At 37.2% G+C, this 17,778-nt stretch overlaps 2 protein-coding genes across 3 annotated transcripts in view; both read left to right on the forward strand.

Annotated features, from left to right (window-relative positions):
* ret (ret proto-oncogene receptor tyrosine kinase) overlaps positions 1–8,614 on the forward strand; it is a 28,704-nt gene extending 20,090 nt beyond the window's left edge. For both annotated transcript variants that reach the window (XM_081351313.1, XM_081351314.1), the window contains exons 10-20: positions 1,087–1,197; positions 2,218–2,474; positions 2,607–2,754; positions 2,865–2,972; positions 3,069–3,283; positions 3,371–3,493; positions 3,649–3,719; positions 4,160–4,297; positions 5,444–5,543; positions 6,551–6,698; positions 7,723–8,614. In XM_081351313.1, coding sequence (XP_081207439.1) covers positions 1,087–1,197; positions 2,218–2,474; positions 2,607–2,754; positions 2,865–2,972; positions 3,069–3,283; positions 3,371–3,493; positions 3,649–3,719; positions 4,160–4,297; positions 5,444–5,543; positions 6,551–6,698; positions 7,723–7,880 — 1,577 coding nt within the window. In that variant the 3' untranslated portion in view covers positions 7,881–8,614. The remainder of the gene's footprint in view (positions 1–1,086; positions 1,198–2,217; positions 2,475–2,606; positions 2,755–2,864; positions 2,973–3,068; positions 3,284–3,370; positions 3,494–3,648; positions 3,720–4,159; positions 4,298–5,443; positions 5,544–6,550; positions 6,699–7,722) is intronic.
* A 488-nt stretch (positions 8,615–9,102) lies between these two features.
* csgalnact2 (chondroitin sulfate N-acetylgalactosaminyltransferase 2) lies at positions 9,103–17,762 on the forward strand. Its single transcript, XM_081351340.1, has 8 exons — positions 9,103–9,242; positions 10,044–10,914; positions 11,085–11,301; positions 13,727–13,828; positions 14,968–15,149; positions 15,434–15,528; positions 15,611–15,692; positions 16,302–17,762. Exons 2-8 carry the CDS (start codon positions 10,263–10,265, stop codon positions 16,592–16,594), a joined length of 1,623 nt encoding a protein of 540 aa, XP_081207466.1. The 5' UTR covers positions 9,103–9,242; positions 10,044–10,262; the 3' UTR covers positions 16,595–17,762.
* The last annotated feature ends 16 nt before the right edge of the window (positions 17,763–17,778 follow it).

Here is a 17,778-nt window from a genome sequence, read left to right on the forward strand (position 1 = left end):
GTTTTGTGGCTTTCCATATAGTACCATTAAGTTAGATCAGCATAAAACGGCAGTTGTGCTTTCAGGAAGTGCATCAACTACGATATAAAAAATATTTTGTTGACTCAACTCATATTTTGTTTCTTTTTTTGCATGGGCTTTTTGAGCTTTACTTATTTAGAAAAGTGTATCTGAGACTTATAAAGTAATCTGAACTGGTTAAATTTAGTTATGAAAACTTCACTTTAATTAGATGAACATAAATTGGATAGTTACATAAACTTCACTTTAGTTAGCTGAACTTAAATTGGAGAGTTATGACTTCACTTTAGTTAGTTGAACTTTTAAGAACTGAAGCTGCAAACCTGCTTTAATCGATACACAATTATTTTGAACGTATTAGTACTAGAATATTAATTTGTAAATTACATTTGACTTAAACTAAAATTATGGCAAATTTAAATCACAGCAATACATTTCAATACACAATTACATTATTGCAATAACAAACACATTCAAAAAACAACCACATATCTCAGTTGGGCATACTTAATTTAATTAATCAATCAACAATACTATTGATCAGCATTACCAAACGTGGACGTTTTACACTAGAAACAAACACTGATGTACTATTTTATTTAATACTGTGAAGCTGCTTTGATACAATCTGTATTGTGAAAAGCGCTATATAAATAAAGTTGACTTGACTTGACTTGACATATAAAGGTATCTTACGCCTGCCTCAGTGTGTCTTAATAAAGCAATAAGAACGTATGTCACCACCTAAAGTTGGATTCATTTGCTGTGAAAAATTTAAAAATCAACAAAATATTCTCGGGGCATAAACATTTTGTGAAAATGATTAAAAATTATGGCTGTGGCTGGCAATTTGTTTACAAAAATACTGGCGGGGAAAGAATTAAGTTTAGTTTAATACAATTAAAAAATATTTAAAGCCTGCAAAATCATAGCGCAGTTGTTTCAACCTAGCTGAGGACAAATAAACCTAACTTGTCTTGTTGTCTGGAAAATCTATAGATATGTCTACATAAAAAAATGTAAATAACTAAATGACAAAATACATTTTTTTTGTCTTTTTGTCAGGTCAGCCCATAATTGGGGGTTATGAGAGGGACCTGTATGGAATCAAAGCTGGACATGGGACCTGCTACTGTTATTCAGGAAAGTGCTTCTGTGAAAAGGAGGATTTTGAAGGTGAGCTATATGATTATTATTATTTATTTATTTTTATTTTTTACATTTTTCATCAGAAGCTACATAAGATATGAACATGTTTCCCAGAAGTTAAAATAAGTACAATTAGCCTCGATCATTTAATTCAAAAAGTTTACACCCCCTGTGTCTTCAGTGTGTTGTCTTCTTGAGCATCAGTGAATGATTTCACATTTTGTAATAGTTGTGAATGAGTCCCTCAATTATCCTCAGTGTGAAAGGACATGTCTCAAAAGCATTACTGTTGGAAAGGATTAAAATATGCAAAAGATGCTAGAAAATCTAACAAGAAATGTCCAAAGTAGTCGATTGCCGAGTTCACGCGCGTGATCATAGGTAACTAAACCTATGCGCATGAACTCAGCAATCGACTACTTTGGACTTCAACCGAAAACAGGATGTAAACACAGGTATTTGCGCTGGCTTAAATAACATCATTTTTATACAATTCTTTCACATCTACTGCAGTCAGATTCACTCGTGTTCACTCTGAAGGAATCACTCACATTAGCTGTGCACTTGTAATGGTACATCAAGGATGTTAAGAGCCTAAAAGCAGGTTTAGTACTTGCCCCATTGAAGTCAACAGGGTGCAAATTTTTAAAATAGAATAACTCGGTGTAGGCAACACCGATTTTTGTCGTTGTTCTCTGTATTGACAGCACTCCAAATGTACAAAAAAAATTTAAAATTGACCGGAGTTCTCCTTTAAGATTAAAGGGTACACAACTTTTGAACTGGTTAATTTGTGTAAATTCACTTATTTTGTCTTGTGGACAATATGTAAACATCTGTTATGTGAATCAGCTTATTCAGGACACTACAAAATAAAAAAATAACATCCAATATTTATAATATCTTAATTTGTAAATATTATTAACATCTTACATATTCTGCAAGGGGCATTTAAACGTATGAGCAGAAGAATTGTATATATATAGAAAGAGAGGGAGAGAGAGAAAGAAAAAAAATTGCAATGCTTTGTTTCGAATTGTTTTTCAGAATCTATTTGTGATGACATGTGCAAGACCATCATTGCAACTGGTGTCCTCCTATCCTTCATTGTCTTCATTCTCCTGTTCTCGTACTGTATCCACCGTTATCACAAGAGCACGCCTAAGCCGCCCATCGCCTCAGCTGAAATGACCTTCCGCCGGCCGGCCCAGTCCTATCCAATCAGTTACTCAGCCAATAACGTTCGTCGAGCTTCTCTCGATTCCATGGAGAATCAGGTGGCCATTGACACCTTCAAAATACCCGTATGTATTGCTCAGTGTCTATACTTAGTTTTCAGTCAGTGAATTTTAATTGATTCGTGAAATTATCATTAATGAGATTGTTTCTGTTCTGATGAAGAGTACAGATTTTTTTTTTCTCATTTCTGTTAACAGGAAGATCCAAAGTGGGAGTTCCCACGAAAAAACCTAGTGCTGGGAAAGACTCTTGGAGAGGGAGAGTTTGGAAAGGTTGTGAAGGCCACAGCTTTCCGGCTCAAAGGAAAAGCTGGATACACTACAGTTGCTGTAAAGATGTTGAAAGGTATGCAACTGAAAATGGATGCAGATGCAGTTTTGCATTTGATCAAATCACTTTTTAAAAGCTGGATGTGCTTAAAATGACTTTTAAGCATCCATCTTTTTTCACCACAGAAAATGCATCTCACAGTGAGCTTCGAGACCTCCTGTCAGAGTTCACATTGCTCAAGCAGGTTAATCACCCTCATGTAATAAAAATGTATGGAGCTTGCAGCCAGGATGGTAAGACATTTTATTTAAAAAACAACAACTGTATGTTCAATTCGGCATGCATTTGTTTTTGCTTTGCTTTGTGCTTACACAAGTTCCTCTGTTCAGGTCCATTACACTTAATTGTGGAATATGCCAAGTACGGCTCCCTGCGGAACTTCCTGAGAGAGAGCCGGAAAGTTGGACCAAGCTACATGAGCAATGATGCCAACCGCAACTCAAGCTACTTGGAAAACCCAGATGAGAGAGCTCTGACCATGGGTGACCTCATCTCCTTTGCATGGCAGATCTCCAGAGGAATGCAATACCTGGCTGAAATGAAGGTATGTCAGCGGTTTAGGGAATTTCCATCACAGAATATCAAATGTTCCGTTTTAAAGATATGTTATAATGTAAGAAAATGTCTTTAGCTTGTTCACAGAGACCTTGCTGCCAGGAATGTGCTAGTGGCAGAGGGAAGGAAGATGAAAATATCGGACTTTGGTTTATCTCGAGATGTCTATGAGGAAGATTCATATGTGAAGAGGAGCAAGGTGATACTTTTGTTTAGTTTAATTAACTGCATCAAACTAGTTATATTCTATCTTTCACAGATGATTGAATATTAGTCTCATTCTGTAAAATAACATGGTTTAATGCAATTATACATTTGTTAGACTTTATGTCATAATGTGCTCTCAATTTCTAGGGTCGTATTCCTGTCAAATGGATGGCTATAGAGTCTTTGTTCGATCACATCTACACCACACAAAGCGATGTGTAAGTTATGGCAAGGTTTCATGCAACACTCGTAAACTCTAAAGGCCCGTTCACACCAAGGACGATAACTATAGCGATGACGAAAAAGAAGTAGTTCTAAAAAAAAATCTAAATATAAAAGAATAGCAGAGTTCACGCCACAGAGTTCACACCAGATAACGGCACAGAGGAACGAAATATAGTCCCCCTTTCAGAATGATTGTGCCATCTGATGAAAACAGAACAATATTGTGCGTTGATGTGGACGCTAGTATAGTTATTATGGTTATCTTTAGTTTATAGTTATCGCTCTTGGTGTGAACGGGCCTTAACCCTAGCTAACATATATCTTTACAAACAATCACCACTTCATATTTTACATTTGAAGAATTAGTTTATTGGAATAGGATTTCTTCCATGACAGCTTTTTAATACAATCTCTCTCTAATTCCTTTCATTAGCTGGTCTTTTGGTGTCCTCTTATGGGAGATTGTGACTCTGGGTGGAAACCCCTATCCAGGCATTGCTCCGGAACGGCTTTTCAACCTTCTGAAGACAGGCTACAGGATGGAGAAACCGGAGAACTGCACAGATGAAATGTGTGTTTAATAGCCATCATGACATGAACAAATTATGTTTAAAAAAAACCCATGTCATCTTGGGATAGATTATAACATTTTGGGCCCTATCTTGCACCCAGCGCAATTGACTTTGTACACCGACGCATGTATCATTCCTATTTTGCACCCAACGCACTTTTCCCTCCACAGACGCACGTCGGTAAATTAGGGAATGAACTTGCGCTCCCGGGGGCGGTTCAGCGAAAAGAAGAGGCGTGTTCTGGTGCAAATGTTCCCTGGTGCTATTTTGCAGTTCCAGAAAACAATTCCGCCACAGACCAGGAAAAACCTAGCCTAAAGTCAGTGGCGCGTTTTCAGTGGCGCGTTCAGATGCTATTTTAAGGGCTCATGCTTGGCCATAATGTAGCGTGTGCACAACGCGCATACAATTTGCTTATCTCATCCACACAGACGCAGCAGTTCCCATTTTTGCAAACCATACATAATTACAAGGAAAAATATTCCACATGAGGGAAATCATTGTGGTGTCCATGAAGATGTGAAAAAAATAGGCATAAATCTAGCTTACACATTTACCAAAATTTATACACCTGTTTAACGGAAGCTAATTTGGGTGGGTTTCTACCATCCCCATACAATGTCACTTCTCTGTCTTTTACAGCCCTGACGAGAACGTCAGTCTCCTCGGCTGTGAACCGCTCCTGGCGTGCGCCTGGCAAAACCGCCGTTAGCCTATAATAACAATCCGCCATGGAACAAATGCACCTGCTCTTAAAGGGAATGTGAGATGATGCTCTGATTGGTTTATTTCACATTATTCCCAAACCACACCTATGAGTAATGTTGCTACTTCAGACCAACCCATTTTAGATTTGCGTCGGGCGCAAGAGTCATTTATCCCGCCGTTATAATAGCAACAGCGCCCAAGATCCGCCCACAAAGTTACTTGCTTTTCGTGTTTGATACTTGCGTTTCAGATCGTTAAAATAGGCCCCTTTAACATTTAAGTTTAAAATTTTGCATTATGTCTTTTGCAATCTTATGGACACAACAATTTACTTATTTTGTGTGTATTTGTTCTAAATTTCACTTGTATCATTTATTTAGGTGTGACAATCAGAGATGTTGCGTATCAGGTGATGAATGCTCTGTTATGTGATGTAGGTACAATCTGATGCTTCGTTGTTGGAAACAAGAGGCAGATAAGCGCCCGACTTTCTCAGACATCAGCAAAGAACTTGAGAAGATGATGGTGAAAAGTCGAGTAAGAACTCAATGAGCACTTCCTCTCACAGGCAGTCACACACAGGCACAAATCCAAGCAAATCAAAACACTTCTGGATGAAATGACAACCTGAGTTGAACCTGACTTCACATGTATAAGTTAAACATTGCAAGTTGAAAAGTCTTTACACACTTATTACCTTATACATAAAATACTGTTCAAAGGTTTGAGGTCAGTAAGACTTGTTGTTTTTTTTCAACAAGGACACCTTAAATCGATCAAAAGTGTCAGTAAAGACTTCCATAATGTAACAAAAAAAAATGCTGCTCTTTTGAACTTTCAATTCGTCAAAGAATCCTGAAAAAATGAATCACAATTTCCATAAAAATATTAAGTAGCACAACTGTTTTCAACATTGACAATAAATGTTTCTTGAGCAACAAATCAGCATATTAGATTTCTGAAGGATCATGTGACACTGAAGACTGGAGTAATGGCTGCTTAAAATGAAGCTTTGCCATCTCAGAAATATATAGTAAATAGTTAGTATAAGTAAATAGTTGTTCAAATAGAAAATTGTAATATTTTACAATATTACTGTTTTTACTGTATCATATAATGCAGCCTTAGTGAGCATACAAGACTCTTACTGACCACAAACTTTTAAACAGCAATGTATGTTTATTCTTTTATGTCGTTATAATGATGAAGAATTCCTCAAGGTAAGGGATAATGTAAAACAATGGATGAACACTAAAGAACCCTCCTGCAGAGAGTAAAGGTTTTTGTCGATTTTCAACCATCATAACCAAATGTAATTATAACTTAGAATAAATTAAATGTCAAGCTGACTTTATTTATACTTAATATGCTATCATACATTTTATTATGCTAACAATTATTATCATTTGAAAGCCTACTCTCTAGTGAGGGATGTTCACTATAGTGAATAAAGACAAATGTCATCATAATGTAAATCTTGCTCAAGAATTTTTTTTAATGAAATATGTGGTAACACTTAATAACTGTGTGTTTCCCTTCATCAGGACTATCTGGATCTCGCAGCTTCCACACCAGCAGATGCCCTGCTATATGACGACTCCCTCTCTGAAGAGGACACACCCTTAGTGGACTGTAGTAACGCCCCTCTCCCTCGAACCCTCCCCTCCACTTGGATTGAAAACAAGCTCTATGGTAGAATTTCCCATGCATTTACTCGATTCTAATACAGGGAACAAAATCAGTTTTTGTTTGTGCCTTCCATAGGAAGTGCTGTGATTGTGCTAACGGCATGGTTGCCAGTGACTTATGAATACTGCTCGTGTTTTATAGATTCAGTTAGAGCTGTAGTGTCTGGATCGAGGGATCAGATGTTTAATTTGGACCTGCTTCCGATGTATTCTATTATTTGAAATATTAATTTGAATTTTTCAAGTATTATTACTATTGATAAAAAATAAACCCATTTTTTACACATATAGACACAACTTAAAATGTACTATGTTCAGTGAGGAAAATATATTTTAAGATGTGTTTATGATTTACATCATATGTGAAATTTGTATTGGTTTGCAGCGCTTTAGGTTGTATTTTACATTTGAAACAGGTCCCGTGTGCTCTGGATGTGCTCTCTCTGTAATATCCTGAAGATATTACAGAAAATTAATGTTTAAAGTAGATGGAGTCCGTTCTGAAATCAGTAAGGCTTTTGAATTAAACTCTTCTTTTAGAGCATACAAATATGCAAGACTTTCTTAGCTTTCCCTAAAATGATGGCATTAATAGTAGAATAAAAAAGCAATAAAATGGCCAGCAGTAAGACAGTTTCTATGCATGGGCTCTTTGATGTCAATTATTTTTGGGAGTACACACACACACACACACACACAAAACCTTTTAGTAGAGCACTGATTATGTTTCAGTTAAAAGCTTGTACATAGAATGCCAAAGACAACAGGAGCCACAATACTGATGTCATGATGACATCATAGAATATACTGTATATGATGTCACCACAGTGGAATATTGACATGAATGACCAAAAAGCACTCAAAAAGGACCAAAGAATGATTTCATGCTTATACCACGTGCTCAAATGAACCCGAAATGCTGTTTTATGTAATTATGTTCAAAAGCTGAGCTGAGTTTTTTTTGAGAGCCTTACTGTCTGGACTTAATGCTTCCTCGGTGCAGAAAAATGATATGTTCTCGTTTTTAGGCATGTCATACCCGAACTGGCCAGAGAAGAGCCCGGTACCTCTCAACAGACTTGATGCCACTAACCCTGTCTTTACAAGATATGCCAATGATAGTGTTTATGCAAACTGGATGGCTTTGCATTCTCCCGCAAAAATTGTGGACACGCTCGATAGTTAAAAACGCAAACCAAAATCATTGGTGGAAAAGACGTGGGGGGTGGGGAGATGTGTATATTTATATGATACTGTATATATGTTGTATGATGATAAAGTCGGTTCCCTTTTATTTCTGCTGTTGTGTAGAAGATGGGAGGGTGGTAAAAGATTTCAAATTGGCTGGAATTGCATAAAACATGCTTCAAGCAGCTCATAGGCGATTGTTACCACAAGGCCCTGTTGGCCATGTTGTGTCACTGCATGACTCTGTACAGTTTAATGTCCTTGTTTAAGTGCCTGTGCCGCTTCTGTTAGAGAACACCAGTTATAAATGCATGGCCGAGACAATCTTGGTCCCACTCCAGGAATTAAAGGGAGCTTCTTTACCATCACCTACTGCAGATGTTTGCCTCAAAGACTGGACATGTTTATTTGGGTGGGGGGGGGGAAAGAAAATAAGAAGCCAAGTTTGTTTCTTCTTGATCATGCATCAGGATATGACAGAAACAATTACTTTTTGTTTTTCAAATATTCATATTTCGCTTTGTGGTAACTACGAGTTATGAATATTTACCGTAACAGAGTATGAATATGTTTAATTTAATGTCATATGGTGGTTTAATTTTTATTCCTTGTAAAGACATTATTTGTTCAACAATAACTAGGCCTACAATGCATAAAGCTGAGTGTGATTCCTCATTATGTTGTCAAAACAATACATTTCAATAAATACAACTGTTAGAAGATGTCAAAGTTTCATTTCTATGTGTTTGTTATTTCATTATCAGACTTCATGACAGAGTGAAAGAATAATTATTTACATAAAAAATATTAAAATGTTATGACATTGTCAATTCATGATTCGTATACTGTGTGACCACAAAATAAATGAATGATCTGAAAAGCAAGCCCAAAGTAGCCTACCCTTTGTAAACGTAAAATGAGACTGAGATCACTCCATTTGTTTTTTCCCCCCTATGAATTGGAAGATTTATTTAAATCAGACACAATAAAAGTCTTTCCTGACATATCTACAAAGTGGAGCAGCAGCACGAACACAAAATAAATACTAAAAACTAAAAAAAGACATGAAATTCAACTCTAAAAAGGAAGTGGGTTGTTTTAAATCAGACTTTCAAAATGTCCTAATTATAGGTTATTTTGTTAACCATAGTTTTCAACAATTTGTAAAACATCTAAAGACGACACGCTGGCTTTTATTTTGAAATTCTGCGGCTCATAGCGGAAGGAACATGCTTCGTTTTTTTCATTGCCCCGTGGCGTTGTGTTCCCACCGTTCCCACATTTATTATGCTCGGTATTCTATTGAACAGTTGCAGGAAGAAGCGGTTACCGACAGCCACATACAATCACAACCGCCGAGGTAAGTGCCGCACATTTCCGTGATTGTTTTATCCAAGAAAACAACTTCAACCTCGATGTTTCTTACGCAAATTAGATTATTAGATATTTGGCTTTATGTCTTTTCGTTAGGATCAATCAGCCAGATGTTTCCCTGTGTGCATAAAGCTGTGTTTCCTTGTTGATCTATAATCAAACTTAATATTATTCAGAGTCTTAGGTGTTTGTTTATATTAAAGTGTAAACATAAATTCCACTATACATATACAGTTGTTATGAATATGAATAGTTTACTGTGCATGGAGCCAGTCGGCAAAAATAAACAGATAACGTTAACGTTAGGTTGATCAGGAATCCGCTTATCACACGGCTGATAAAAACATTGAACATAAACAAAATAGTGATTATTCAATTATTATTGTTGATATATTTAAATTTGTATTGTCTTATTTTTGGATTATCTAAGTTTCGATCCGCTTAAAATTATTACATTATTTATTATGATCCATTTCTACGTAGACAGGAATCTGAAACTTGCCTAGCAACAGTTTTACAATATTAATTTACATATTATCAGTCCAAGTTACTGGATATTCGTTTTATAAATAAATACCGTTTTAATAAAAAAAAATATCATTCATATTTTTTATGTGGAGTAACTGTTTTCTTGCAAGTTTTAAAAAATGCAAGGCACTGTAGGCTGTTAAATTTATTTTATATAGTTTTTAATTATTTCAACAATTGTTTTGACTATTTCTTGTCTGGTTTGGTTTAAATACACTGAATAGAAAATATATTTTTCATGATTTGAATCTCTTTTTAGATGTGGTGTTTCTCTAAACGGAGGAATATTGTGCAAGCAGGATGACAGTTTGTCAACGGTATATTCACACATCTCTGAGGAATCTGAGCATGATCGACGTGCTGTAGAGTGAGAGGAGCAAGATTACAAGAGAAATGTGACGCTAGCGTACTTCCTCCGCTTTGCTTGGGAATGGATTAATGTGAAAGTGGCTGGTAAAGAGCACCCTGCCTCTCAGATATGCCCAGACGGGGGCTTCCTCTGCAGGGGCGGGCGCGCTGGCTTCTCCTAGGTATATTTTTGATCCTGGTGCTGCTGCTCTTTGCTTACCTCCTGGAGTGCACACCGCCTGCGGATGTGAGTCAGGTGCTGCCTGGTCTGGGAGGAGATCCTTATGGGAAGGAGTATTACCAGGCCCTCCTGCAGGAGCAGGAAGAGCGGCATCTCAGCCGAGCGGCCAGCCTCAAGAGGCAGATTGCGCAGCTCAAACAAGAACTCCAAGAGATGAGCGAGAAACTGAGGGTACTTCAGAAAAAAAAGGAGGGCCCCGGGCCACAGAGCCTGATCGATGGCAGAGATCAAGAGCCGAGTGACCTCTTGGAGTACCTGCACTCACAAATCGACAAGGCGGAGGTGAACACGGGAGCGAGGCTACCGAGCGAGTACGCGCTTGTGCCCTTTGAGAGCTTCACCTCCACGAAGGTGTACCAGCTGGAGATGGGCCTGACACGCCATCCCGAGGAGAAGCCTGTGCGGAAGGACCGGAGGGATGAGTTGGTGGAGGTGATAGAAGCAGGTTTGGAAATCATTAATAACCCGGAAGACGATGACGGACAGGAGGACAACATCCCCATGCAGAGGCAGATGTTCACCGAAAGCCATTTTTTTGAGGGTAAGAGGTGTTCAGATGAAGTATACTACTTTACGTAGCGTGTGTTCAGGGTTGGTGTGTACTTAACAGCGTTTGTTTGTATTTGAGGATAATAAAGGTGGTGTGAACTTTGCACAGCACAAAATATTCAGTAACTCTAGCTGCTTTTGTGTACTTGCTATTCTTGGCAGGACTCTACAGGACCGAGAGGGACAAAGGCACACTGTATGAGCTCTACTTCGCTAAAGAGGATTCCCACGAGTACCGTCACGTCACCCTCTTCCGTCCATTTGGGCCCCTCATGAAAGTGAGGAGCACGTCTGTAGACGCCGCCAGCACCATCATTAACATCATAGTGCCGTTGTCAGGCCGCACTGAAGTCTTTGTTCAGTTTTTGCACAACTTCAGGTGAGAAGGTCACTGTGGAAGATTTCGGGAAGTTTGCTCGTGTAAATGTGCACTTTTAAAGAGTGCTGCAATGATGACGCTTTTTTGTACGCCAACCCAAAAGTTAGCATCACCCTGGTTCCTAGACAAAAACCAAATAGGATTTTTTCCATTGGCTTCTGGATTATTGTAGAAAATAAGCTCTGTGACCAACAAAAGTTTTAGCGTGGATGCCAGCCGAACTTAGCCCCGCCCACAACATTTTTAGGTCGGGGAGTTCGGTCTGGACTTGATCCGTTGTGGAGCTATTATGCTCGAACCAGAGCTGTTCGGACCAATCAAATTGTCAGGGTAAGCTTTATACGATGATGGACAGATGATCAACAGTAACGTAATCATCCACGTCACAAACGAGCGCTTGGGTTGAATTCGTTTACAACAAAGATGACTGCCGTTTGAGAATTGAGATTTCATGAGTTCACACTTACAAATAAGTCAGATAGAATAAATGCATATTTGGCATGCTGTCCGAGGAGAGGGCTCCGGGCTCAGAATTCGTCCCGAACCCAAAGTACTTCCCCCGTATTCCAGGGTGTGGAAGAACAGGCCAAGCATGAGTGGAGGGATGCTAAAAACTATATGAATATATAAAATATATGCTTCCTCTCATGCTGATAAGGGTAGACATGGTAATTGTTTGATGACAAGTTGATTGGACTGATTATTTGAACGTGCTCCTCCCGAACTTTATGAAACAAACTTTATGAAACAATGTAGATTTTGCCATCGCATCTGTTATAGAACATAACGACAGCGCATTAATTTTAAAAGAGGAACAGAGAACCGCGATCAAGGCATTTGTCAGTCGGAAACATGAATGAAAAACATACGTCACTTGCTCCGTTGCTCTGATTGGTTGTAGGTCTATCCAATTGAGTGCAGAGGCATTTTCTTTCCTGGTTCGGTTGAAACACGCCCCATAATCACAGCCCAATGGAGCAGTATCAGACTCTTATTCTGACTAGAATCTGAGTATGATGACGTCAGGCTACAAAAGTTTATGATTCTTACATGTTTTCTTCATCATGATAATCTTCAGAAATGAACATAACTTTTATGAATTTTGAAGCCTAAATACAATCGGCAGAAATGAAAGGAAGTACACCACAGTCGCCACCATTAAGCTTCTGAAAACTCTTTCAGTCTTTATTTAAAAACATTTGTCACTTTGAGTTTGAGTTCAAATCGTTTGCAAGATCGTGATTATGAACTCAATGAGGCTGTAAAAGCGCAATAGTGAGTAGATGAGTTATACTGTTCGGCTGATAACGTTTAAACCAACAACCTCTGTAGTCTAATTTAGCCACTTGTTAGCAACCGCCTTTTTCAGGACAAGGAAAATCTTTTTTTTTTTTTTTTTGTACTAGTGGTGTATTACTGATGTCATAGATATGTGTATACGTAGATTCCAGACGCCATCTTGGAACAGTCAGCGTGTCGTCACTCACAACACTGCGCAGCTTTTGGTTGTCAAACCGCTGAGATTTAAATTCCAGAAGAAATGGGATAACCTTTCACAGGTGAAAATGTGTTGGGTTGTGTTTTTAAATCAACTCTGTAATACAGGTTTTTACAATGGTACTTTTTAATGTCGTGTTAGATGATGCCTTTGTCTTGTATAGGGTTAGTTTCGCAAAATCATCTGCTGAAGTCTATTGCAGATTCAAACATGTGTCTAACTGTCGGTTGCAGACGCACAGTCAACAGTCAGCTTTGACTGTTCCAATATGGCGGACGGCATATGTATAGAGGCCCATAGAAACAGCCGCAAATGAGGCATCTATGTATATATATATCTTTGACTGATTTAATTTATGTCTTAGAATAAAATGTGAAAGTATCTTGAGCTTTTGTTCACCACCAAGCTCATTGACTTGAGGATGATGGAACCGGAAGTGCTAAAATGCTTACTCGTTTGTGTGTTTTAGCCTACAAAAACATGTAATTTCTGCAGCACTAATGAAATTCACAGACAACATGATCCATTGTTAATTATCAATAGCGATATATAAAGCACTGATGACATAGAACTCGCTTTTAATCCAAGTAGTTTCTGATAGTCAACACGGTGAATTCACGTGACTAACTACAACCTGATGCTAAGTTTATTTGGCAATGTGCAAAAGGTTTCGCCCTCATGCACACAATCATGTGTATTCCTATTGAAATGAGCATGTAAAAGAGATTGTGGGATCGTGTCTGGGAGTGTGTGTGTCAGTGTGTTCTTGTGTGCTGCAAATCGTATGGTTGAATCTTCTAAAGATGTGTGGAATGCAGCAACACTCAGCCAGATGTTACACAGTTTTACAAGGGAATGGTTTCCAGTACAGTTTTCTCTTTGGTAGTTTTGGAAATGTTGTGATGAGACGGTGTTTTCTGTGTGCAGGGAGGTTTGTGTACAGCAGGACAAGCGAGTGCATCTCACAGTGGTGTATTTTGGTCAGACGGGCTTGCAGGAGGTGAAGGCGTCTCTGAGGAAAATGTCCAGGTTTGAGCTTTGCAAATGTTCTGTTTATTGCATGTTATTGCACTGATCCTAAATGGAGGAAACCCAAGGAAAAGGAATTTGCTCTTTACCCATCTTAATGGGGCAGTAGAGACTGTAATTTCCTTGAATTGCAGGAATTTAGCTTCCTCTTTCATAATTATTGTGTGCAGCAGAGCTCGTATAGTAATTCACATTGTCTGTACACTACCATTCAAAAATTCAGTAAGATTCCTATTGAAAGAAATAGGGCTGAGCAATATATCGAAATATCGCAAATGTACATATTGTGATATAACGGCAAAAACGGGGGTCATGAACAATACAGACGCAGCTCTTGACTGAACTTGTAGCTTTAATAAGAATCAGTGTACATTTAATTCATACAATGAAGACTAAGCAGCGTTTTATTTCTACATTTGATTATTCAATTTCTGTTGTTACATAAACCTAATGTAGGCCTACCTGAAACCTAAACCCCCTGGTTACACTAGTGTTAGAATGACACTTATGATACAGTAAAACATTGCTGTTCACTTTCAGAAGTTGTAGTGATGCTTTCTTCTGACAAAAAGAATGTGAAAAAAATGTATGTTGGTTATATAATTTTAAATATAATTTAAGTTGAATTTACGCACTATAAGCATAATATCGCATTTTTCTTCAATATCGTGCAGTCCTAGAAAGAAATTAACTTTTATTCAGCAAAGATGCATTAAGTAGATCAGTAGTGACACTATAGACATTTATAACATTACAAAAGTACCCAAAATTTCTATTTTAAATAAATGCTGTTCTTTTATTCAGAAATCATTCTTATGATCATGTGACACTGAAGACTGGAGTAATGATGCTAAAAATTCAGCTTTGCCGTCACAGAAATAAATTACATTTTAAAATATATTAACATCGAAAACAGTTAATTTTACAGTTTTTCCTGTATTTTTTATCAAATAAATGCAGCCATGGTGAGCAAAAGAGACTTTTTTTCAAAAACATTTAAAAATCATACCAACCCCAGGCCAGATTTATAAACGGTAGTGAATGAAGGTAAAGATTGTAAACACGTGTTTATTACCCAGTATGGTTGGTATAAATCTTCTAAGCCTGTTTCCTACACTGTTATTCATGATCCTTTCCAGTGAGGAGAACTTCAGTAACTACACTCTGATCCCTGTGGATGAGGAGTTTTCGCGCGGCCGTGGTCTGGACATTGGAGCTCACGCGTGGGAGAAAGGGGGTGACGTGTTGATGTTCTTCTGTGACGTTGACATCTACTTCACACTGGAATTTCTTAGTACCTGTCGTCTCAATGCAGCTCCAGGTTTGTCATCTCAACAAACATTTATATCTGAAAATTCATGGACCCATTACTAGAAAAAACATCCATGTCTCTCCAATTTTGCACATCTTTCAGTTTGTTTTCCATCTAAGCAGTAATAATATTAGTGATAATAGGATATTTAGCAAATAAATGAATGACATTTACTGGTTTTATGCATGGTTGACAGAACAGTGTAAATTATCTTCATCAAGAATCATTTGTGCACTAAAAATATAATCCTCTATGTAATTTTACAATACATTTTTTTTTTCTCTCCCTTGCAGGAAAGCGAGTTTTCTATCCGGTTGTTTTCAGTTTGTACAATCCAGCTATAGTTTATGGAAATCTTGAGTTTCCACCCCCAATTGAGAGTCAGCTGGTATGTAACCAAGATATTTTTTTAGAACGTATGGCTTTTTAGGCATTCAAAAGAAAATAAGACCTTTGTATGCCGTTTACAGATTCATAAAAAAGATGCTGGATTCTGGAGGGATTTTGGATTTGGTATGACTTGTCAATATCGCTCTGACTTCCTTAGCATTGGTAAGTTAATGTGGACTAATATTTTAATATTTTATATTAAATATTCATAATATTTTTATATACTCCATAATATTTTAATAATTTTCTTATGTAGGGTGACCTTTGAGCAATAATTCTATTATTCTATGTATGTATGTATGTATATATGTATGAATGAATGATTTCTGAAGACTGTAGTAATGATGTTGACTTTTTTTTAATAATAATTAAAAAAAAGAGGAAAACATATATATATATATATATATATATATATATATATATATATATATATACAATATAAATATTTTTATTATTAATTTTTTTCAACATAATTACTACAGTCTTCAGAAATCATTCTAATATGCTGATTCAATAATAATAGGAAATGTTTCTTGAGGAGAAAATCAGCAAGGATTATGTGACAGCTTTGCCATCACAGGATCAAATAAAATTTTAACATTTATTTAAATGGAAAACAATTATTTTAAATTGTAATATTTCAGAATATTGCTGTTTTTACTGTATTTTTGCTTAAATAAATGCTGCCTTGGTAAGCATAAGAGACTTATGAATGACTTATGTATGAGAGTACTGATTCATCAAAATAAACTCATGGTTTCTCTTTTCTAGGAGGATTTGATCTGGAAGTGAAAGGCTGGGGTGTAGAAGATGTGCACTTGTACAGGAAGTACCTACGGAGCGAACAGATTGTGATCCGGACCCCTGTGTCGAGCCTCTTCCACCTGTGGCACGAGAAGCTGTGCGCGGACGAGCTGACCCCGGAACAGTACCGCATGTGCATCCAGTCCAAGGCCATGAATGAGGCGTCACACTCTCATCTGGGCATGCTTGTGTTCAGGGAGGAGATTGAGACTCACCTTCGAAAGCAGGCCTACAAAACTCAGAGCAAACCAGCAGAATGAATCAACAATGCAGCAAGGAGCACAACTTTGTTGATAACCGCAATGAAGAAATGGGTCGAAATGTTGTTGTTTTTTTGTATTATTTGAACTGAAGTCAAATCTAAATAATTATCCTGGGATTACAGAAGACTTTATGACAACAAAGAAGTGTTAAGGGAGGATGGTACTGATTGGTACTACATAAACAGTTTACTTTGATTTACGCTCTGGAATAGTTTGCTTTAATGCCAATTTAGGTTTAGGTGTTAAGCACTAAAAGGACTTTTTAGATTTGTTTATTACATTCTGTATGTGAATAATGAAAAGTCCCTTTGGGGAAATAAGTTACTGAAGAAATAGCTTGAGCCTCATTCATAAAAACAAGTTTGTGCAAAGTTTTATTGCATAAATTGTCTCATTGAATTGAATGCAACAGCTTGCATAAATGTTTTATACAAATGATTTGCACAGTTGTTCTGCTCATGATTTATAATTATTACCATTGAGAAGACATGTAAAGAGCATGTTTTTGTGTTTTATTTTGCCATTAATTGACAGCCATTAGTTACATTTCTATATTATTTCTAGTGGTGTCAAATAGATTAATTGTGATTAATTGCGTCTAGCATAAAAGTGTGTAATGTCATTTGTGTGTGTGTGTGTAAATATGCACACAAACTTTTGATTAATCAGCACTAATTATTTCTGTTGAAAATCGATGCGCTGTGATAAAAAGGGAGATACATTGCTAAAAGGGACAATCATCCACGTATGGATGCAGTTGAACTTGCCCTGCTGGATTTGTACTGTAGGTCATGTGTCTGCTGGAACAGTATTCAGACTTTTCCCCAAGTCTTCCACATCTTTGCTGTGTGAGATAGCATGGACCTGAAATGCATTTTGATGCATGTGTCAAACTTTTACTTTGCACCATGTGTGAGGACTGGTCAGTGCTATAAAAACAGGATCTAAATGCTTTGGCCGCTGCAACCACTTTGAAATGAATCTGTGGTATATAGTCAATGTTGAGGTATTAAAAGAACTGAACTACCTACAACATTTCTCTGACTAAACTGTCGATGAGGACATTATGTATTAATTCCATTGGCTACTAGATTGAAAATAACCTTTGCTATCTATTGTAAAGCCTCAAATTGATCAGGATGTTGAGTTCCATTGCTCATTTTCTAAAACAAATAAAAGAA

The sequence above is a fragment of the Scardinius erythrophthalmus genome, assembly GCF_964197995.2.
Source record: "Scardinius erythrophthalmus genome assembly, chromosome: 21".
Lineage (NCBI taxonomy): Eukaryota > Metazoa > Chordata > Actinopteri > Cypriniformes > Leuciscidae > Scardinius > Scardinius erythrophthalmus.